The 24,095-nt window shown below is 39.4% G+C and overlaps 1 protein-coding gene across 1 annotated transcript; it reads left to right on the top strand.

Moving 5' to 3' along the window:
- Positions 1-13,549: 13,549 nt before the first annotated feature.
- WFDC8 (WAP four-disulfide core domain 8) lies at positions 13,550-21,681 on the top strand. Its single transcript, XM_079124703.1, has 6 exons — positions 13,550-13,653; positions 16,596-16,736; positions 17,980-18,147; positions 19,892-20,032; positions 20,876-21,018; positions 21,507-21,681. Exons 2-5 carry the CDS (start codon positions 16,661-16,663, stop codon positions 21,013-21,015), a joined length of 525 nt encoding a protein of 174 aa, XP_078980829.1. The 5' UTR covers positions 13,550-13,653; positions 16,596-16,660; the 3' UTR covers positions 21,016-21,018; positions 21,507-21,681.
- Positions 21,682-24,095: the final 2,414 nt, after the last annotated feature.

Genomic DNA, 24,095 nt, shown 5'->3' with positions numbered 1-24,095 from the left:
TTAGAATAGATGTTATTGAAAAGATGAAAGATGTGTTTGGATGAGGATATGGAAAAAAGGGAATATTTGCACAATGTTGGTGGCAAAACAAATTAGTACAGCCTTATGGAGAACAAAATGGAGATTCCTCAAAAAACAAAAAGCAGAATTACCATTTGATCCAGCAATCCCACTTCCGGATATGTATGTGCATATATATATATACACACAAAACGAATAAAATCAGCATCACAAAGAGATGTCTACACTCACGTGTTTTTGCTGAATTAGTCACAATAGCCAAAGTACAAAAAACAACCTAAATGCCCATCAATGGATGCATGGATAAAAATGTGATATATACACTCTGTGTTGGTCAGCGTGTCCTCACTGTGACCCAAATACCTGACAAGAACGAATTAGAGGATGGAAAGTTTATTTTGGCTCACGATTTCTGGGGTTCAGTCACAGTGGGCTGACTCCATTGCTCTGGGCCCAAGGTGAAGCAGAAGGTCATGGCAGAAGGGTGTGGTGGAGAAGTGTTGCCCCTCTCATAGTGACAGGAAGCAGAGGGAGCAAGGGGAAGGGACAGCAGGGCTGATGGACCTTTACAGATTATGCCTCCAATAGCCCACCCCTCCAGCCATGCCCCGCATGCTTACACGTACCACCCAGTTACTCCATCCAAACTAGGATAGACTAATCAGGTGATGGTTTTCATGATCCAATCATTTACCTCTAAATATTCCTGCATTAGCACAGGAGCTTTTGGGGAACACTTCATATCCAAACCATAACATACGAATAAAACATTATTCTGCCTTAAAAAGGAGAAAATTCTGTCACCTGTGACAATGTGGATTAACCTGAAGAAGACTATGCAAAGTGAAATAAGCAGACAGATATGGAAAACTGAGAGACGTTGATCAAAGTGTTCTAAGTTTCAGTTAGGAAGAAGTTTTCAAGGCCTATTGTACAGCATCTTGATCATAGTTAATAATAATGTATCATATATTTCAAAATTTCTAAAAGAATAGATTTTTAATGCTTTCAGTACAAAAAATGTATCCAAGGCAATGATATACTAATTACCTTGAAATAATCATTTCACAATGTACACAATATGTTAAAACATCACATCGTTTCCCATAAATATATACAATTATTATTTATCAATTAAAAATTCAGCCCATTTGCCAACAACACATTTGGAAGCCAGAGCAGCCATCTTGGATAATCCTGGAAGCTGTATCTCCCATCCTGAGGTGGGGCAAATCCCATCCTGAGAAGCCTGCTGGAGACTGGAAGCTCATTGTCAGGTACCTCTCATGCATCAGGCTACTGAAGATGGGAGGTTTGAATGCTATATGACTGTTATAGTGTAGATTTTCTTTTTTTCCTCCTTATTGAAAAATTTTAAGTTTTATTTCCTTACTTTTCTCACTCTTTTTTCCTTTTGTTTACCTGTTCCCTCAGAGTCTTTCTTCCTTTTTCCATGCTAACAACTGACTTCTTTTGATTACACTCTCACTCTTTCTATGATCTCGAACTTCTGTATATTCTTTTCTTATCCCATTAACAGCCACATTCTACACCCCTCCACATCCTCTTTGTCCTCCATTAGAAACTGTAGACCTCATTGCAAATCTATTTGTTATACTGAAGATAATAATTGAACTCATTCTGTTTATTATGACAATATTGTTAGTGTCTTCATAGGAGCTATTTGGTTTTGGGTTGAATACTCTGAACTGGGCACTGCTAATATTGATCTCCTCCTTACAAAAAAGATTTTGGAAACCTATAGGGTTACTATAAGCCTATGGGGGGGGGGGAACTGCAATACCCCAGAGATCTGCAGCGCTAGAGGGGAAGATACATGAACAACATGAAAAAACAAGGGAAGAGAATGATCCAAACAAATCTAGATTCTATATTAATAGAATCCAGTGACAGTATGATAGAAGAAATGTCAGAAAAGGACTTTAGATTGTACATGATTAAAATGATTCATGAAGCAAAGGATGAGATCAGAGAGCAAATGCAGGCAATGAATGATAATACTAATAAGCAGTTAAAAGAGCAACTGCTGGAAGAAAAAGATAATTTCAACAAAGAGACAGAGATTCTCAAAAAATAAAACACAACAAAACAAAACAGAATTCCTTGAAATGAAGGAAACAATAAACCAAATAAAAAACTCAATGGAAAGCATCACCAACAGACCAGACCACTTGAAAGACAGAACCTCAGACAATGAAGACAAAATATTTAATCTTGAAAATAAAGTTGCCCAAACAGAGAAGATGGTAAGAAATCATGAACAGAATCTCCAAGAACTGTGGGACATCATGAAAAGATCAAATTTAAGAATTATCGGGATTGAGAAAGGCACAGAGATACAAACCACAGGAATGAACAACCTATTCAATGAAATAGTATCAGAAAATTTCCCGAACCTGAAAAATGAAATGGAAAATCAAATACAAGAGGCTTACAGAACACCAAATGCACAAAATCACAACAGATCCACACCAAGGCACATTATAATGAAAATGCCTAACATACAAAATAAAGATAGGATTTTGAAGGCTGTGAAAGAAAAGAATCAGGTTACGTATAGGGGGATCCAATACGGATATCAACAGATTTCTCAGCCCAGACTCTAAAAGCTAGAAGGGCCTGGAACAACATATTTCAAGCTCTGAAAGAACACGGTTGCCAACCAAGAATCGTATACCCAGCAAAACTAACCTTCAGATTTGAAGACAAAATAAAATCCTTCCATGATAAACAAAAGTTAAAAGAATTTACAAATAGAAAGTCTACACTACAGAATGTTCTCAACAAAATATTTCATGAGTAGGAAATGAAAAACAACAATGTAGGTCAGCAAAGGGAGGAACTACCTTAAAGGAAAATCCATTCAAAGGAGAAACCAAGTCAATTAAAAACCAAAAATAAGCCCAATGACTGAGAATACAAATCATATTTCAATAATAACCCTGAACATTAATGGCCTAGACTCATCAATCAGAAGACATAGACTGGCAGAGTGAACTAAAAAGAAAGACCCAACAATATGCTGCTTTCAGGAGACTCATCTCATAGCAAAAGACATCCACAGACTAAAGGTAAAAGGATGGGAAAAAACCTACCACACACATGGATTCAATAAAAAAAGCTGGGGTTTCCATCCATATATCAGATAAAGTGGACTTCAAGCCAAAGTTAGTCAGAAGGGATAAAGAAGGACATTTCATACTGCTTAAGGGAACCATAAATCAGGAAGACATAACTATCATAAATATTTATGCCCCAAACAATGGTGCATCCCTGTACATCAAACAAATCCTTCTCAATTCCCAGAATCACATAGACCACAACACAATAATTCTGGGTGACTTTAACACACCACTGTCACCACTGGATAGATCTTCCAAACAAAAACTAAACAAAGAAACCATAGAACTCAATAACACAATCAATAACCTAGACTTAACAGACATATATAGAATATTCTATCCATCAAAAAGTGGATTCACTTTCTTCTCAGCAGCACATGGAACCTTCTCAAAAATAGACCATATGTTATGCCACAAAGCAGCCCTTAGTAAATGCAAAAAAATAGAGATACTGCCTTGTGTTCTATCAGATCATAATGGAATGAAATTAGAAATCAATGACAAAATAAAAAACAGAAATTACTCCAACACCTGGAGACTAATATGCTATTGAATGAAGCATGGATAACTGAAAACATTAGGGAGGAGATAAAAAAATCCTTAGAAGTAAATGAGAATGACAATACAATATATCAAAATCTCTGGGACACTATGAAAGTAGTACTAAGAGGAAAACTCATTGCATGGAGTGCACTCAATAAAAGAATAAAAAGTCAACAACTAAATGACCTAACATTATAGCTCAAAGCCCTAGAAAAAGAAGAACAGAACAACACCAAAAGTAGTAGAAGACAGGAAATAATTAAAATCAGAACTGAAATCAATGAAATTGAAACAAAAGAAACAATTCAAAAAATTGACAAAACAAAACGTTGGTTCTTTGAAAAAGTAAACAAAATAGACAAACACTTAGCCACACTAACAAAGAGAAATAGAGAGAAAACTCAAATTACTAAAATCCATGATGAAAAAGGAAATATCATGACAGACACTACTGAAATACATAACATAATGAAAAGCTAATTTAAAAATCTATATTCCAACAAAATAGAAAATACCAAAGACATAGACAAATTTCTAGAGACATATGCTCCTCCCAAACTGAACTAGGAGGATATACACAATTTAAACAGATCAATATCAAGCAATGAAATAGAAGAAGCCATTAAAAATCTACCATCCAAGAAAAGCCCAGGACCAGATGGATTCTCAGCTGAGTTCTACAAGACCTTCAAAGAAGAACTCATTCCAATACTTCTCAAACTATTCCAGGAAATAGAAAAGGAGGGTACCCTACCAAACTCATTCTATGAAGCTAATATCAACCTCATACCCAAACCAGGCAAAGGCACATCAAGGAAATAAAATTTTAGACCAATATCCTTGATGAAAATAGATGCAAAGATCCTTAACGAAATACTGACAAACCATATCCAAAAACATATTAAGAAGATAGTGCAGGGCTGGAGAGATAGCTCAGCTGGTAGAGTGCTTGCCTTGCAAATACAAGGCCCTGAGTTTGATCCCCAATACCGCAAAAAAAAAAAAAAAAAAAAAAAAAAAAAAAGAAGATAGTGCACCACGATCAAGTGGGTTTCATACCAGGAATGCAAGGTTGATTCAACATCCAGAAATCAATAAATGTAATCCATCATGTCAATAGACTTAAGGATAAGAATCATATGGTTTTCTCAATTGACGCAGAAAAAGCTTTTGACAAAATACAACACCCCTTCATGCGCAAAACACTAGAAAAAATAGGGATAGTAGGATCATACCTCAACATTGTAAAGGCTATTTATGCTAAGCCCATAGCCAACATCATTCTTAATGGAGAAAAACTGAAACCATTCCCTTTAAAAATGGGAACAAGACAGGGATGCCCTCTTTCACCATTTCTATTCAACATCGTACTTGAAATACTTGCCAGAGCAATTGACAGACTAAAGAAATTAAAGGGATATGAATAGGAAAAGAGGAACTCATGCTGTCACTATTTGCTAATGACATGATTCTCTATTTAGAGGATCCAAAAAACTCCTCCAGAAAACTTCTAGACCTCATCAATGAATTCAGCAAAATAGCAGGCTATAAAATCAACACACATAAATCTAAAGCATTTTTATACATAAGTGATGAAACATCTGAAAGGGGAATGAGGAAAACAACTCCATTTGCAATAGCCTCAAAAAAATAAAATAATTGGGAATCAATCTAACCAAAGAGGAGAAAGATCTCTACAACAAAAACTACAAAATATTTAAGAAAGAAATTGAGAAAGACCTTAGAAGATGGAAAGATCTTCCATGTTCTTGGATGGGCAGAATTAATATTATCAAGGACCATACTTCCAAGGCACTATACAGATTTAACACCATTCCAATTAAAATCCCTATGACATTTCTCATAGAAACAGAAAAAGCAATCATGAAATTCATCTGGAAGAACAAAAAACCCAGAATAGCCAAAGCAATCCTGGGCAGGAAGACTGATGCAGGAGGTATCACTATACCAGACCTTAAACTCTACTATAGAGCAATACTAACAAAAATGGCATGGTACTGGCACCAAAATAGACCAGTAGATCAATGGTACAGGATAGAAGACATGAAGACATGCCCACATAAGTACAGTAATCTCATACTAGACAAAGGTGCCAAAAAACTTACAATGGAGAAAAGATAGCTTCTTCAACAAATGGTGCTGGCAAAACTGGAAATCCATATGCAGTAAAATGAAATTAAACCCCTATCTCTCACCCTGTGCAAAACTCAACTCAAAATGGATCAAGGATCTAGGATTTAGACCTGAGACCCTTTGTCAAATAGAAGAAAAAGTAGGCCTGAATCTCCATCACGTTGGTTTAGGACCAGACTTCCTTAACAAGACCCTCATAGTGCAAGAAATAAAAGCAAGAATCAATAAATGGGATAGATTCAAACTAAAAAGTTTTTTCTCAGCACAGGAAACAATCTATAATGTGAAAAGAGAGCTTACAGAGTGGGAGAAAATCTTTTCCACACACACTTCAGACAGAGCACTCATCTCCAAAGTTGATAAAGAACTTAAAAATCTTTACACCCAAAATACAAAGAACCCAATCAATAAATGGGCTAAGGAAAGGGCAGACCCTCCACAGAAGATATACAGGTGATCAACAAATATATGAAAAGGTGCTCATCATCCCTAGTAATTAAGGAAATACAAATGAAAACCACCCTAAGATTTCATCTAACTCCAATTAGAATGGCTATTATCAAGAATACAAGCAATAATAAGTGTTGGCGTGGATGTGGGGAAAGAGGCACACTCATACATTGCTGGTGGAGTTGCAAATTGGTGCAGCCACTCTGGAAAGCAGTATGGAGATTCCTCAGAAAACTTGGAATATAACCACCATTTGACCCAGCTATCCCACTCCTTGGTTTATACCCAAAGGACTTAAAATCATCATACTACAGTGATCCAGCCACATCAATGTTCATAGCAACTCAATTCACAATAGCTAGATTGTGGAACCAACCTAGATGCCCTTCAATAAATGAATGGATGAAGAAACTGTGGTATAGATACACAATGGAATATTATTCAGCCATAAAGAAGAGTAAAATCATGGCATTTGCTGGTAAATAGATGAAGGTGGAAAATATCATGCTACGTAAAATAGGCCAAGCCCAAAGAAGCCAAAGGCCAAATGTTTTCTCTGATAAGTGCATGACAATATAAAACGGTGGCGGGGAGTGACGGGAAAGAGAAAATGAAGGAACTTTGGATGGTGTAGAGGAAAAAGGGGTGGGGGGTGGGATGGAAAACTGTAGAATGAAACAGACAGTATTACCCTATATATGTGTATGATTACATGAATGGTGTGAATCTACATTGTGTACAACCATAGAAATGAAAAGTTGTACCCCATTTGTGTACAATAAATCAAAATGTGTCTGTAAAAATAAAAAATATTTTAATAAAAAAATAAATAAAGATAAAAGGCACTATGAAAGAAGTGACAAAAGGAAGGGCTATGTCTCAAATTTTAAAAATGAAATGAAATAAGAGGAAATGCAAAATGAATGAAAATGACCAGTCGTTCAACCTAACTTAGAAAAAGAAAGGCAAAGAAAATCTAATTGAAACAAAAAGAATGATTGACATTATGCCCAACATCAACAATGAAAAGACAATAAACTATGCACATTATTAAGAATATTTTTTTGAGGGTACGTTTAAGGATGGAGTCCTCAAGAAATTCCTGCCCAACCAACCTGAGGAACCAAAGAGTCCATAGGGATTGAATTGTCCCACTTAGATTTTTGGCATTACAGAAATTCAGTCTAAGTACCTTCACTTCCTAAAGTGTGTTACAGTCTTACCACCAAGACATCTATTAGAACAACTAAAATGAAGACATTTGTGATACCAAGTGCTAGCAGGAATGTGAAGCCAGCGTGCCCCTCATGCCCACTAATTAAAGTGTAAAATGGGACGCCCACTTTGGCAGTTTCTTATAAACATACACCAATCGTATAACCCCGCAGCGCCACTCCCATGTCCCGGGGAGCCCTGGTACCCCAGAGTGAAAAGGACTTGTCTAGTCAAACCCACACATTTATTAAGAGAAATGAAAATGTAAATTCATACAAAAACCTCCATGGAAATATTTGTAGGGGATTTACTCAGAATGATGGAAAACTGGAAACAACCCAAATGTCCATCAACTAGTGAATGGATTGACAGCTTACTGTATATCCATGTAGTGGACAACTGTATGTCTACTGTGTAACTGTTTAAAATCTACCCACTGGGTCAAAATCCTAACTTAATGCCCATGATATCCATTTTAAAATATATGTGAAAAGTAATTTTTAACAATTGGAAACACTAAAACATTTCCTTTTCCTGGAGCTCATTTATTCTCTCTTTCTCTTTTTTTTTGGTACCGGGACTGAACTCAGGGGCACTCAACCACTGAGCCACATCCCCAGCCCTAGTTTGTATTTTATTTAGAGACAGGGTCTCCTGAGTTGCTTAGTGCTCTGTTTTTGCTTTGAACTCACGATCCTCCTGCCTCAGCCTCCCAAGCTGCTAGGATTACAGGTGTGCACCACTGCACCTGGCTATCCATTCCTCTTATCCCAGAAACTTTTAATCTAATGCAATATAATTTTATGCTCAAAAAGTCTTTTATTCATACCCTTTTATAGTGTTATGCAATGAAAGCCTGTGCATTGATTAAAAATTTAATTTTTTAATTTACTGTTACAGTAAAACTATAGGAGTAAAATTTCTTGTGAGTTGATTTTTCATTCCATTTGTATTTAAGTGATACAATAATGATAAACATATAAATACATTGTACTAGTGTACTGATAATCAAAATTCACTGATAAATTTCTACAGTTAATGCATTCCTTAGTGGAATGTAAGTGTGCAGGGACAAAAGGAGATTTGGTTTAGGTGTATCACTTGATTCCTTGAACTTTTAGTAAGTTGACAAAATCACAATATTCCAAAATCAAAATTATTTTAATAATCTAGTTTAAATATTAATTAATAATTTAAACTCTCCTTCAATTTTCATAAAAGCATAAAACCAGAAACCTGATGCTTGCAGAAGGATTTATTTCCTTATAAGTAGCATATTAATCACAAATTACAAGTGATCTTCTTAATTTCTAGGAAGTTTACCAAAACCAGTTTTACCATCATTTACCCAGTAAGTAATAATGTAATTAATTTTATCCTTTACTCCTTTATTTAGGCATTTTAGTTTTCTGTTTGTTCCCATGGAAATCATCCTCAGGAAAATAGAATTTTGAATGATTCCTTTGTTTGGAATTGGGGAATTTTAATGCTTTGGAGACTTGCAAGAGATAGGGAAGAAGTATTTTTTTTAAGAAGGACTTTATGGTTTTTGGGGTTCAGCTTATTTTGCTTAGCATGATAGTCTCCAACTCCATCCATTTACCAGCAAATGCCATAATTTCATTCTTCTTTAAAGCTGAGTAATATTCCATTGTGTGCGTGTGTGTGTGTGTGTGTGTGTGTGTATCACTTTTTCTTTATCCATTCATCTGTTGCAGGGTACCTAGGTTGGTTCCATAGTTTAGCTATTGTGAGTTGAGCTGCTATAAACATTGATGTGGCTGTGTCACTGTAGTATACTAATTTTAAGTCCTTTGGGTATAAACCAAAGAGTAGGATAACTGGGTCAGATGGTAGGTCCATTCCACATTTTCTTAGGAATCTGCATACTGCTTTCCAGAGTGACTGTACCAATTAACAATCCTACCAGCAATGTATGAGTGTAACTTTTTCCCCCACATCCTCATCAACACTTATTGTTGCCTGTATTTTTGATAATTGCCATTCTGATTGGCGTGAGGTGAAAACTTATAGTTTTGATCAGCATTTCTCTAATTGCTAGAGATGTAGAACATTTTTTCTACATTTGTTGATCAGTTGTATTTCTTCTTCTGTGAAATGTCTGTCAGTTCCTTATCTCATTTATTGATTGGGTCATTTGTTTTTTTGGTGTTAAGTTTTTTGAGTTCGTTATGTATCCTGGAGATTAATGCTTTATCTGAGGTGCATGTGGTAAAGATTTTCTTTCCCAAAAACCAAAGGCCAAATGTTTTCCCTGATATGAGATGCTAATTCACAATGGGGAGGCACTAGAGAAGAACAGAGTTACTTTAGATTAGGTAGAGGGGAGTGAAGGGAGGGGAAGGGGTCTGGGTAAGGAAGGATAGTAGAGTGAATCAGACGTTATCACTTCATGTACATGTATGACTGCATGACCAATGTGATCCTGCAACATGTACAATCAGAAAAATGAGAAATTATATGCCATTTATATATGATACATCAAAATGTATAAATGCATTCTACTGTCATGTATAACTAATTAGAACAAATAAAAATTTATAAAAGAAGGACTTTATGAAAGTTAGAAAAGGAGAACTTGAGGCTGCAGGCAGATTAACTTCAGAAAGAAGTAAATGTGGAATTTAAAAATCAGCACTATTATAATATCCAGGGCAAACAGGACCAATCTAGTCAAATCACTCATTTTTCAAATGCGTAGCTCATGTAGAAATAGCGAGTTGACGGTGGAGCCTGGACTTCAGTCAAGTCTCCTCCTTCTCATGGTCTGCATCCAGCAGCACCTTTGTGCCTGGCCTTCCAAGCCTGCCTGGGCTCTGCAGGGCCCCCTTGGGCAACTCCCCAGTCACGTTCACTTGTCCCTAAGACCCATGTCTGGCAGTATCTTCCCCCAAAAAACACCCCTCCCATCCAAATGGAATCACTCTTTTAAATGTGCAGATTTAGCAAATAAAAATACAGAAAGACCAGTTAAATTTTAATGTCAGATAAGCAACAATTTTTAGTATACCTATTTTCTTTATATAGCATGGGATATATGTATACTAAAAATTATAACTGAACATCCTCAATTGTTTGGAAATCCTGTTCATCTGTGTTCCCCCTCCACGCCCACCCCAGGAATCCTGCTTCTATTAACAGACTGTGTTAATAGATCAGCTAATTCTCAAGACTCAGGGAATAGGTGTATCTAGGTTAAATTTCAAACCAAAATATGACTTGATCCTAAGAATTTAAGATACTCTAGGGCCTCTTGACTGATCTCTCAGGGGAGCTGAAGTAATGACACAGTTTCTGACTAGGAACTCAAAAAGCTGAAAGAGTATTAGGTACTATTGGGGCATTCACTGTTTTATTGTTATTTGTTTACTGGATAACTGATCAAATGCCAGTTACTATGATTTGCTATAATAGTTCAATTAATTCTCACGTCTGAAAGGCAGTTTTGTTATTATTATTTCCTTTATGAAAAGCTGAGGCTTAGTGAAGTTAAGTGACAGGCAAGGCCACACAGCGGGGAGGTGGTAGATCCAGGATGTGAACTCAGGCCTCACTCCAGGCACCAACTTTTCCACTATTCTTTATTGCTGTGTTAAATCTTCATACTTTCTCATCTTAATCCCTGAAGTAACAGCCAAGTTTCCAGATTAGTTGTCTTATTTCCATTTTCCATATGAGGAAACTGAAGATCCAAGATATGCTGTAGCTGTAAGTGACCAAGCCAGGACCAAAGTCAAGATCACAGGTTTGTAATTCCCATTAATGAAGAGTCTAGGTCCTGTTGAAAAAATTGGAGAAGATGTAGCATTAGAATTCTGGGGTGGGCTGCACACACAATTCAACTCAAAATGGATCAAGGACCTAGGAATTAGACCAGAGACCCAGCACCAAACAGAAGAAAAAGTAGGCCCAAATCTTCATCACATCAGCTTAGGACGAGACTTCTTTAACAAGACTCCCAAAGGGCAAGGAAAAAACAAACAAACAAACAAAAAAAAAACAAGAATCAATAAGTGGGATGGATTCAAACTAAAGAGATTTTTCTCAGGAAAGGAAACAATCAGTAATGTGAAGAGAGAACCTACAGAGTGGGAGAAAATCTTTACCACACACACCTCAGATAGAGCACTCATCTCCAAAATTTATAAAGAACTCAAAAAACTTAACAGCAAAAATACAAATAACCCAATCAGTAAATAAGGAATTGAGCAGACAGTTCACAGAAGAAGAAATACAATTGATCCACAAATATATGAAAAAATGTTCTACATCTCTAGTAATTAGAGAAATATAAATCAAAACTACCCTCAGATTTCATCTCACCCCAATTGGTTTGTCTATTATCAAGAATACAAGCAACAATAGGTGTTGGTGAGGATGTAGGGAAAAAGGTACACTTATACATTGCTGGTGGAATTGCAAATTGGTGCAGCCACTCTGGAAAGCAGTATGGAGATTCCTAATAAAACTTGGAACGGACCCACCATTTGATTCAGCTTTTCCACTCCTTGGTTTATATCCAAAGGACTTAAAATCATCATACTACAGTGATTCAGCCACATCAATGTTCATAGCTGCTCAATTCACAATAGCTAGATTGTGGAACCAACCTAGATGCCCTTCAATAAATGAATGGATAAAGAAACTGTGGTATATATACACAATAGAATATTACTCAGCCATAAAGAAGAATAAAATTATGGTATTTGCAGGTAAATGGATCGAGTTAGAGAATATCAGGCTAAGGGAGATAAGGCAATCTCAAAAACCCAAAGGGCATATATTTTTCTCTGATAAGTAGTTGCTCATACATAACAGGGGGATGGAGGGATAGGAGAAGAATGGAGGAACGTTGAATTGTGTAGAGGGAGGTGAGGGTAGGGAAGGGGGAGGGGGAAGGAAAGATAATAGAATGAGATGAATATCATTACCCTATGTACATGTATGATTACCTGAAGGGTGTGATTCTACATCGTGTACCACCCGAGAAATGAAAGTTGTACCCCATTTGTACAATGAATCAAAATGTATTCTGCTGTCATGTATCACTAAATAGAACAAACAATAAAAAAAAAATATGTTTTAAAAAAGATCTGGGGTCGGGGGAGGAGAGAAAATGTCGATATTGTGACATGTCTTTACTTTAGTCAGCCATATACTATGGCTTCAGGAGTGCTGGAAGATCTCCTCACAGCTCCTCAGGAGCTAAGCTTCCACCAACAGAGTGTAATTGCACACATGTGTAATTGGCATAAAGATCTCTCTCTCTCTCTCTCTCTCTCTCTCTCTCTCTCTCTCTCTCTCTCTCCTTTGATTTTGAAATGTGTTCCCTCCAAGAGTTAATACAGTATGGCATTATTAGTTCTTCACATCTTAAAATAAAAACACACATGGATCTTGAAAAGACATATGGAAAATGGGGTTTTGAGTGACAGGGTAGATCATCTGTTTATCAGGTGGTCTGGGAGTATCACAGGAGCCTAGTCCCAGAAGGAATAAGAGGAATCTCTTTAGCTCAAGGCCATCTGGGACCATCTTTTGCTTCTGGGACCCAAGACCCAGCAGGTTCTGCCCAGACCTTCCAGAAATTTCATACTGTCTATTTCTGTCATCAGTGGAGCAAAGAAAAAGTGCTCACCAGTGTCTGGGCTTGCCCCAGGAATGACTGTGTGCAAATCAACACTGCGACTGTTCCAAACAAATCCCTGTAATCATTCATGTGTGGCCTTTTACCCAGGAGCAACACTGTAGGCAGGTGTCTGGGTAGGACATGGGCAGCACCATGGCAGAGCAAGAGACACCTGGGGGGAGTTCTGGAATGAGTGTCTAGGCCTGCCCGAACCACGTCTGGCCTCCAACAAATTCCTTCCCCATCCTGGCCCCTTTTTCTTATCTGAGAACTAAGAGATTCTGGGAAATCTTCTGGAAGGCTCCTCTGCACACTCTAAGTCTCTCTCTGGATCATGCCTAACTCTTACCCCCCTTCTCCCACACAGCTGCCTTCCTCTCCACAGCTCCACCTTCTCTTGGAGGAATGTTGCTCTCCTGCTGCTTCTCCTTCTCTTTTTGAAGCAGACTTCTGCATCGCAGTTCAACAAAATCAAAGGTGGGTTCAGAACAGCTGCCGCCATTTTGCTTTGGGAGACATTGTTTCAGGCTGAGGGTTGGATGCAGAGCTAATGTCAGCTGAGGTCATCACTACTGTGGATTCTGAACCACAGAAAGCCATGCCTGCTCATCACCCTAAGCTCTCCAAACCCTCCCCTGCTTGTTCTCCCCAAATTATTTCCCTGGCTTTTCCCAAAATATGTCTTCCAGTGTTTTTTTTTTTTTTTTTTTTTTTTAATTTATGAGTCACTATGCATGAACTTGAGAGGAAAGGATCAGTGAGGACACTGTTGCAGTCTTCGGGCAGAGACAATGAAGCCAGGTACAATAAAGAGGAGAGAAGTTTGGTTTTAAGGAGACTGAGGAACCAAAATTGGCCAAAATCCACAATGGACAGGATGCGGGGGTGATGGAGGAGGAACAAGTGTCTAGATTCTGACAACTATTGATGCCGATATCAAGATGGGGAACAGAGAGTAGGGAGGTGCTACTCTCCCAGTGTCAGGACAGACACCTAGTTCTGTTTTAAACATGTTAGAACAGAGTTACCCATAAGTCTGCCCCAATAATTTTTCCCAGGCAGTTGAAAAGAAGGAACTCTATCTTGGAATAGAGGATGGATGTGGAGTGAGAGATGGGCATCAGACAGGACTGTGGAAATGGATGTGACCACCCAGGAGGTACATTCTAGTAATGTCATGAGAGCAGAACTCTGGGGAGCATCTCCAGCAAATGCAGAAGAACCCCTGGGGGTGTATCAGGAAGGAGGCTGTACACACAGGGTAAGTGGCTAAGATGAGCTGGCCAGGGAGGAAGGGGTTCTATTCTAAGTAAGCACTCCAGCTAATAATCAGGAGAGGATCTCAATGCCTGAAACCCAAACGAAGGTTTAAATGGCTGCTGGAAGCAGGAAAATCAACCCTAGTGGGATGTGTGGTCTCACTTCATAATCCCAAGCTTCCCTTTCTGTTTCTCTTTACCCCTTTGAGGTATCCATATTTAATTTACCAAACTTTTTCTGTGCCCAAACCTTCAGCTATGGCCCCCAAGTGGTAGCTTATTCCACAGTGCCCACCAGCCTGCCTCAGGATCACCCAGGGGTGGGGTTTAAAATTGGGATCAGTAGGTCTTACCTTCTAGAGATTCTGATTCAGTCCAGAGTCCTTATTTACTGAAAGATGCATAGATAATTTTGAGGTACACTCCAGATTGGGAACCATATACTCTTCTTAGCTTTGAACCATCCTTGGAGAATACATTTAGAGAGATGTGAAAGGTAAGAAGTATAGCTGTACTAAAATTTTCAGTGGCCAGTCCTTGGGGAAGATGTGGGGCTTCTGAGGTGAGTCCCGAATTAAGGATCCTGGACTTGTCGCTGATTCACTGTGGCATCCTTTTGGACATTTATTTAAGCCTATTATTTATTTACCTCTACCAAGTTCAGAGCTACCAATAGCATGATGGATCCTCCTCACAGTTTTAATCTCTATGACCTCTTCACTACCATCCAAAACATTCTTCTTTTAAAGGACCCAAATGACTGGGTCTGACCCACTTGGATAATCTCTGTCTCTTAAGGTTAACTAACGTTGAACTTCAACTATGTAAGAAATCCCACGAAAACCACGCCGGACACGGGAAATCACATAAGGGAATTTATTAAGCAAACAGTGTCTCCCTGCAGGGTAAGAGAGAAAATGAGAGGAAAAGAGAAAGGAAAAGAAAAGAGCATGTGCTAGAGAGAGTGGAAAGCCAGGAGGATAGAGAAAAGTGTGTAGGACAGACAGAAGAAGAATAGAAAAAGATGGCAGGGAAGCTACAGTAAAACAGTTGAATTCCACCGGGCTAACAGGGGACCAATATCAGAGAAGGATACTTGCAAACTGACTGATGAACCAATAGCTAGCCAGGATGTTCACAGATTGACAAGTGGTTGGGAGGCGGGGAAAATTACTGCACCTGATGGGCAGGGGAGCAGCTTTACATTACAAACTACACATGCAAAATCCCTCCACAGCAGTGCCTGGATTAGGGTTTGATTCAGTAACCAGAGGACAGGAATCTTAGGGGAGCAACTGTGGGAATCTGCCTCTTGCAAGCACTTAAATCAGGATGCATACTTATCCCTAAGAAGAGAGTAAGCAACCACACTTCTGCAGAGCTCTTACCAGACACTGTGATCAGTGTATTATGAACATCATCCCATTTAATTCTTATAAATGATCTGCACGGTAGGGATTGCCATTCCCATTTTGCAGATAGGACATTTATGAATCAGACAAAGGAAGATGCTTTCAGCTGCTTAGTGTTGGAACCAGGCTGCCCACCGAGATCAGTCTGCCAGTGATGCTCCTCCCGCTCCACCATTTCTTCCTCTCATGGAGGTAACTCAGAATTCGCACCATCGAACGCAGATTGGTCTTGAGTTCACAAGAAGTCAAGGGACCAACATGAGGACTCCTGACTCCTATTTCCATGATGTGTCCACTACTCTTTACTAATTTCCTCTATTGCCTAGGTGCTGGAGACAGAGGAATTAAGCCTTAAAATATCAGGCTTTGGGGCTGGGGAGATAGCTCAGTTGGTAGAGTGCTTGCCTTGCAAGCATAAGGCCCTGGGTTCAATCCCCAGCATCTCAAAAAGAAAAAATATATATCAGGTCTCAAAAAGAGTAGGGAGCTCTTCAATTGAAGGCAAGGGCCTTTGTCCTTACGAATTTCCTGCTTTTGGAATCTGAGATGCTTTTCCTTCAGTTCTACCTGATTCAGCTCCATCTAAATGGGCCAAGAGGGTGAGAGATAGCCATGGAACCCTATATATAAGCGAAACGAGAACTGGAATGGAAGGTAGAGGACAGGACTGAGAGATTTTCATTAATTGCCTTTGTCATGGTAGAAGAGATTCTCCAGGAGTGTGAATTTGGACAATTTTTTCTTGCAGCAAAACCTGGAGTGTGCCCCAAAGACAGGCTCCTCTGTAACACCAGCATTCCGGGCTCATGCAGAATGGATTTCAACTGCGAAGACTACCTGAAGTGCTGCACTTTTGCCTGTGAGAAGAAGTGCATGGATCCTTATGAAGGTAGTAGCATTCAGGCAGAGGTGACTTCTGGGTCCCCCACGTCTTTCTCCGTTCAGACTGGCTGAACAATTCCCTTGGATGGCAAGACAAAGAGGCCTGAGTTTGTACTTTTCTCACTCTCCAATTTAACTCTCGCCCTCAAGTTCAAATCATGTCTAGACATTAGACATGGTGGCCGTCAACTAGATAATATGGATGTTCGTCTTCTCTGGTTCAACATTCATCTTTCATAAACAATTAATACTTGGTGTGCTCACGAGGTGCTGAGAAACTCTTGTTGGCCTCGTAACAAAAATCAAACCTCAGTTAACTTAGATGCTGGTGTTCTTTTCAGGCTCTTGATCTTTTCAAGGAGGTTTTCTGATAACTCTTACGTATTCCTATGCCATCTTGTATGTATAAGAGTGTGTACTTTTTACAGAGATTCATTCATTCATTCAAATGGTATTTATGGTCAGTGCCCTTTGACCAAGACTTCCAGGAACATACCTGGAGCTAAACAAGTTGGGTTTATTACTCATTACAGTGAGAGAGACCATGTGGCATCTCAGTAAGCAACTGTTAGAATGTATTACAGGATTTGGTCTTTGGTTGATCTGGGGGAGGGCTTTAGATTAAGTACTATTGGAAAGTGGGGGCAAAGCTATGGCTGAGTCCTCAGCGAATATTATCCACAGAGGGAGCAGACAGAGTGAGGAGAAGACTCTAACCGGCAGAGAAACCCAAGTCACTCAGGTGGGAGAAGGAGGTGTTTGGTATTTTGTCAGTTTCACAGCTATCTTGCTTTCTGTCTCACTTTATCATGGTCTTAGAGTGGCCTCATCTGGTCCAGATGTCCCGTGAGATGTTTTATGTCAACAGGGGAACACAACAGCATAGGTTAGTTTTCAGACATCAGGGACTATTTTTTTCCTTCCTATGTATCAGGCAGTTTGTTAGGCACTTTGGATACAGTTGCTGAACAGGTCTTGCCCTCTGGAAGCTCAAAGCAGTGGAGAAGAAAGATCAGTTCCAAAGTATCTTTATATGCCCTTCAAAATTGCCTTTGCAAGAAAGAAGTGATGTGCAGAGTCCCTACTCTGCAAAGTATTAGTAGTGGAGCTGGGGTTAGAACCTATATTTCCTTGACCGTGACTTTTTCTGTGACTTGGTTGACAACACCATGAACTATGACCGTCTGGGGATCTTATCCCTTCCTTTTATCTCTCTTTTATGTTCTTCCCTCTTTGCTTCCTGACCTCAGAACCCTGCATGCTACCCTTTAAAAGAGGAAACTGCCTCACTGAAGTGCAGCGCTGGTATTATGACTTCGAACAGCATAGCTGTAGAGCATTTACGTACAGTGGCTGTCATGGGAACTCCAACAACTTCCTCAGCCCAAGTGATTGCATGAAGGCCTGCGAGTTAATCGGTGAGACCCAGATCCCTGGCAGTGTGAGGGCTAGTTTCCACAGAAACAGATTGCCAGAAACAGCTTAAGCCATAGCTCTGTCATTTACTGGTTGGGAGGTCTTGGGCCAATTGTCTGCCTTTATGAACCTATTTTCTTGTCTATAAAATGGGGATAATAATAGTATTTATCTAATGGAGTGGAACCTAGAAATGACATAGTCCACATGAAGTTCACAAATTTTGGCTCATGGGACCTGAAAGCCAGGCCTTGGTGAAAGATATTTCTTCATCACATCAATCTATTTAAGCACCACCTGAGGTGAGGCATAGACAGGCCAGTCTGGAATTCCAAGAAGTAAGTGTCTATACTGAAGGTGGAGAATAGGGCAGGGTGCAGGTGACAGCGTTTACCCTTTGGTAGAATGATCATCACTAGTAATGTTGGGAGGCAGAGTCCTACCAAATTTATGCAGTGAATGACCTGGATTAAAACCCTGCTTTTCCCACTTACTGCAAGGTTTTGGGCCTGTTTGAGTTTCGGTTTTCTCCTCTATAATATTGAAATAGTAGCAAATACCTCACCAAATTTCTGGCAGGATGACGTGTGATCAAAGACACCAAAACTTGACATGGTGGCTTGTCCAGTGGCATGGACTCACTAAATGGTACCCACTGAGAGAGATGGTGACCATTCATCAAGATGCAGCATTGTGTGACTTACAAGGCAGGACTAGAATTTCAACCTCAGATCCTGTGAGACGGGCTGAGGAAAATACCATCACCACCAACCCAGATGAGGAACAGAACCAGAGAGGTCAAGTCAGTTGCCTAAGCACCCATGTTCCGTCAGGAGCAGAGTAATTTTAATTCCTCAGGCCCCAGGTGCCTGAATGACCAATGAAGTCTTGGAGTCTGTCTTGATGAATTTAGAACCAAATGCTCCCCTGTGTGGGAGGCTCCAAGGAGCCATGGTACTATGAACGGGAGCTTGGTCTTTTCTCCCCAGAGCAGCAGGAAGAGGCCATGGCAATGGGCTTGGGCTGGTTTATGGGAAATTTAGGTCTGCACTCAGAGGTAACTTGTACTTCTAAGAGTTGAACACATTATTGTCCATCTGAGCTGAGGTAGAAGGAAAAGAGAAAGGAAAATCCCCACCGTAGAATTTGCAGCCGGCTCAGAACAACAGGACACCCACATAAAATCCTAAAGAATCTATTTAAATACCATCTATGTCCCGAAGACCTACAAAGTAGTATCTACGGCCCAAATCTGAGAGAGGCTGCCACCCTGACAAGCTGCCTTCTTCTCAACCGGGTGGCTACAACTGCCTACCAAAAGGCCTCCCGACCTCTGTGCTGACCTTTCTGTAACCTATTGTCCGCAACAGTTCCAACAGTCCTTCCAAAACATGAGCCAGATCCTGTCACTCTGTCGAGGACACTACAGTCCTCCCCACTTCATTCAAAATAAAGCCAAATCCCTTAACCTGGCTAATCTTGATTTGTGTGAACTTGACATAATTACCCCTCTTTTATAGAGAAGGGTGCTGTCACTTATTTAGTGACGGGACTGAGACTTTATGTTGGGGCTTCAGATGCCAAGCTCAGCCTTCTTTCTACCACATTCCAGGATGTGGTGAGGGGACGGACAGGGTAAAGTGAACCGAGTTGCAGAGATGCTAGTTTGGAAAGGAAGGACAAGCAGTTTGAAGGGTGGCGGGGTGGGAAGGGGCCTGCCGGAGCTCACATCTGCTCCTATTTCAGTCAAGAAAGGGCAGTGTCCGCTCTTCCCTTACACCTCTCGCATGGAGTGTCCAGAGCCGTGTAAGAGTGACATGGATTGCCTTGTGAAGGAAAAATGCTGTGACTCTAGGTGTGGCTTCGTTTGCGCCAGTGCCTGGACAGGTAAGGCCCGGGGGACACCTCTCAAAGTCTACTGAGCGCGGGTCAAGAACGCCACGGTAGCCCATGAAACGGGGCCTCTTGAACCTCAGATGCCCCTGGGATTGATCCTGGAGGTATTTGAAGAGCTTTCACCTTTCAGTGGCTCTCATGTTGACCTCCTGATCCCTGGACATTATTGTGCTGTTCTTCAAAGCCATGACCACACGTGGTTGTCACTCTCTATTCTTCCCCAAGAAAACTTATTTGTTAGGAGTCTCATTCTTCCATGACCTGCAAAGTGACGTTGTCCCTGGATTCATATACATACAAATTCTTAACCACTAGGTATATTCCTGATAAGTCACATCCTGGAAGAGGGGCTGGGGGAAAACTGGTGGCAAATGCTTTGGGGGTAGAAGCCAACTCTCCAGCCTCAAAGGCTGGAGGTACCAATTTCCCCCTGTAGACCCAGGGATCGGTAGTGTCTGGAGGTACCCACCGTGGGGTAGCAAGAGTGAAAGGCTTTTCAACTGACTTCAACTTTTCTAGGTGCTGTCTGCATGACTTGGTCATCTCACTTTCCCCTAGATGATCCTCAATTCCTATCATTTATAAGACAAGGATGTTCTGGATCCACCCAAACCCATTAATTCTGAAGGGGTACAGGAATCTTCTCAGGTTGCCCAAGTCTGAGATGATGCTCCTCAAGTTTTTAGCCAAGAGAGTGCCTCCTCCTCTCAGTTGCAGAAAGGGAAGAGGCTTGATCAGAACAAAATCCTTCATGGGTTTCCCAAGAGTCCCCAAATTTGTGTCTAATTGTGATGGAGTATTTGAAGGTCAAGTGTCTTATTTTACCCCGTGAAGTCAAACCAGGTTTTTGCCCACCTAAGCCTCAGACGTGTGGCAGGATTAATAAACCCAGGTGCCTGCAGGACAGCGACTGTCCAGCCGGGGAGAAGTGCTGCTCTCGCTGTGGACTGATGTGCTTGGAACCCAAAAAATGAAAAGTAAGTGGAAAATATTCTCCTCTAAATATTAATTGTGAATAAGCAGAATAAAGAGCTGTTTTACTCTTCTTGTGTCACCTACCTTGTCATAAGTATAACAGTATTAATAGGGTTATTATATATATCATGTAGGAGTTTTATATGTAAGTGTTTTATATAGAATCATGTCATCGGAAAATGATGATAAATTTGGCTCTTCTGTTCTCCATGACTTTGTTTTCTTGTCTTCTATTGTGTTGAATCTCTGAAATAATTTTGAAAATAGAGGCAGCAAGGGCCTGAGGTGCAGCTGCGTGGCAGACCACGTGCTTAGCATGTGCAAGATTGTGGGATCAGTCCCCACCGTCAAAAAGACAAAAATGGAAAATAAAGGCAATTGCATCTAGTTCCTTATTTTAAAGTCAATGGCTCCTGCTGTATAAAAAAACGTGATAAATAGGTCTATGGCACTTAATTCCCCTTTTAAGGTTTTTTCTTCTCTATTTCAGTTGCTACTGGAAAGGACACGATCTGAATTTTATCAAATACCTTTTAAGCATCCAATCATATAATGATTTTTCTCTTATAATTTGTTGGCATAACACCTTATTAAGTTGTATGTTGAACCATCTTGCATTCTTGGACTAACTTTAATCATATTGCTAATATATTTGCAGTTGTTCACTGTGGCTCTTTTGGCAAAGAGCGCATTTAAAATTTTCACATCTCTAGTCAAAATAAAAATAAGTGCTTGTTTGTTTGTGTGTGTGTTTGTTACTGTTCAGGTCATGGTACTTTCAAAAAAACTTGCACAGGCAAAAATCAAAGTGGATCAAAGATCCAGGAATATATGTGTAGGAATTAGCTTCCTTAATAAGACTTAATAAGCTCAAGAAATAAAGCCAAGAATCATTAAGTGGGAGGGCATCAAATGAAAAATCTTCTGCGCAGCACAGAAAATAAGAGTAAGAAGAAAAAGCCTACAGAATGGAAAATCTTTGCCAGCTAGTCTTTAGACAGAGGATTAATAGAATGTGTCAAGAACATAAAAAACTCAACACACACACAAAAAAATAATAATAATAATCCAATCAACAAATGGGCAAAGGTACTAAACAGACATTTCCCCAAAGACGAAATACAAATTGCCAACAAATACATGAAAAAATGTTCAACATCCTTAGTGATCAGAAAAATGCAAATTGAAACTACACGGAGATTTCTTCTCATCCTAATTAGAGAGGTAAGAAATACAAATAATAAAAAACACTGGTAAGGACGCAAGGGAACACTTATACATTTTTGGCAGGATTGCAAATTAGTACAATTAGTACAATCCCTGAGGATATATATCAGTATTGAGATTCCTCAAAAGACTCAGAGTGGAAACACCACGTGACCCAGCTACCCTACTCCTTAGTATTTATCCAAAAGAATTCAGATCAAGATACGATAGCCATACATGCACATCAAAGTTTACAGCAGCAAAATTCACAATAGCCAAGTTATGGAATCATCCAGGTGTATATCAGCAGATGAATGGATTAAGAAAATGTGGTATATATACAAAATTGGGTTTTACACGGCCACAAAGAAGAATGGAATGGTGTCATTTGCTGGTAAATGGATGGAACTGGAGGGCATCGTGATAAGTGAAAAGAGCCAGACTCAAAAAGTCAAGGGTTGAATGTTTTCTCTTATATGCAGAAGCTAGAAAGAAAAAAAAGAAAGAGTAAAAATGGATTTCACAAAAGCAGAAGCAAGACAGTAGAATAAAGGGGGCCAGGGGAAGGGAGAGGAAGGAGAAAGGGGCTGAAGTAGGGATTTAAATGGACCAATTATGCTATGCGTACGTACAAATATATCAATCACAATGAATCCCACTTTTCTGCATAATTATTATATATATACCAACGTTTTAAAATAGAAGGGAAATCAGTTGAGTTAGAGGAAAGGGATCAGGGGAGGTAGGGAAAGCGGAGGTACTGGGGAATTAAATTATGTCATGTACATGTATGACTGTCACCATGAATACAACTATTATTTATAATTATAATGCACGAATAAAAAAATTGTAGAAACTTGACCTATGATGTTAATTACAGATTATATTTGCTGAAAAACAAAAAAAATGTAGAAACTTGGATGGAAAACTGTGGGAAACTTACATACTTTTTCTGTAATCTGAAAATTTTTGATAATATATAAATTCTCTGTTTGAAATCTGTAGCCAATATTCCACTCTAAAGCATCTAGATCAGGTTTCTTCTATTTTAGTAATTTTTAAATATTTCACCTTACAGTTTGTGCAGGTTCTCTATCTTCTCCTCTGTGAATTCGAGTCTTTTGTATCTTCCTAAAATTGATGCGTTTCTCTGCATTTTATTTTAGAGTAATATAAATTAATCTTTAGATAATGATTTTCACATCATTAAATTTGGTTAATGTTTACATTCCAATAATCATGTCACCACCCACCCATCTACCCACCCGTCATTCAATCCATTTATTCACTGTGCATCTAGGTACCCAATTCCCATTCACCATCCCTCTGTTGATGTACCTTTCAAGCTAATTCTCTATTCACCCATATATCCATCCCTTTACCCTTCTTTCTCATCTTACTTTTACCAATCTAGTTGTCCATTTTATTTCCAGCCTTTAATCCATCTGCTTATTATTTACCTCTCTCTTCCTCTTTTTTGTGTGAGCATGCACACACGCGCGCGCACGCACACACACACACATACACACATACACACATTCCTTCATATACATCAACACACTTATCATCATTGGCAGGTGGGTGAGTAGATTGGTATCCACCTTCCAATCAAACAGCTTCCATCAATATACCATCTATCTTATATTCAGTCCAACCCACTTCACGTTATTCATCCATCCATCCACAATCCTTGCATTCACATACCCAACTGTCCATGCTTCCCTCATCTCTTCCTACTCATCCAACCATCTTTCATGATATGCTGTCCACTGGGGGACACCCATCAATATACATATTCATCATTTCTACACTGATCTTCTCCATCCACCTGCCAATCCACACACCTATCCAAACACCCACCAATTCTCAACGT

Source organism: Sciurus vulgaris, assembly GCF_902686455.1.
Source record: "Sciurus vulgaris genome assembly, chromosome: 2".
Classification (NCBI taxonomy): domain Eukaryota; kingdom Metazoa; phylum Chordata; class Mammalia; order Rodentia; family Sciuridae; genus Sciurus; species Sciurus vulgaris.
This window is presented reverse-complemented; position numbering and strand designations above follow the sequence as displayed.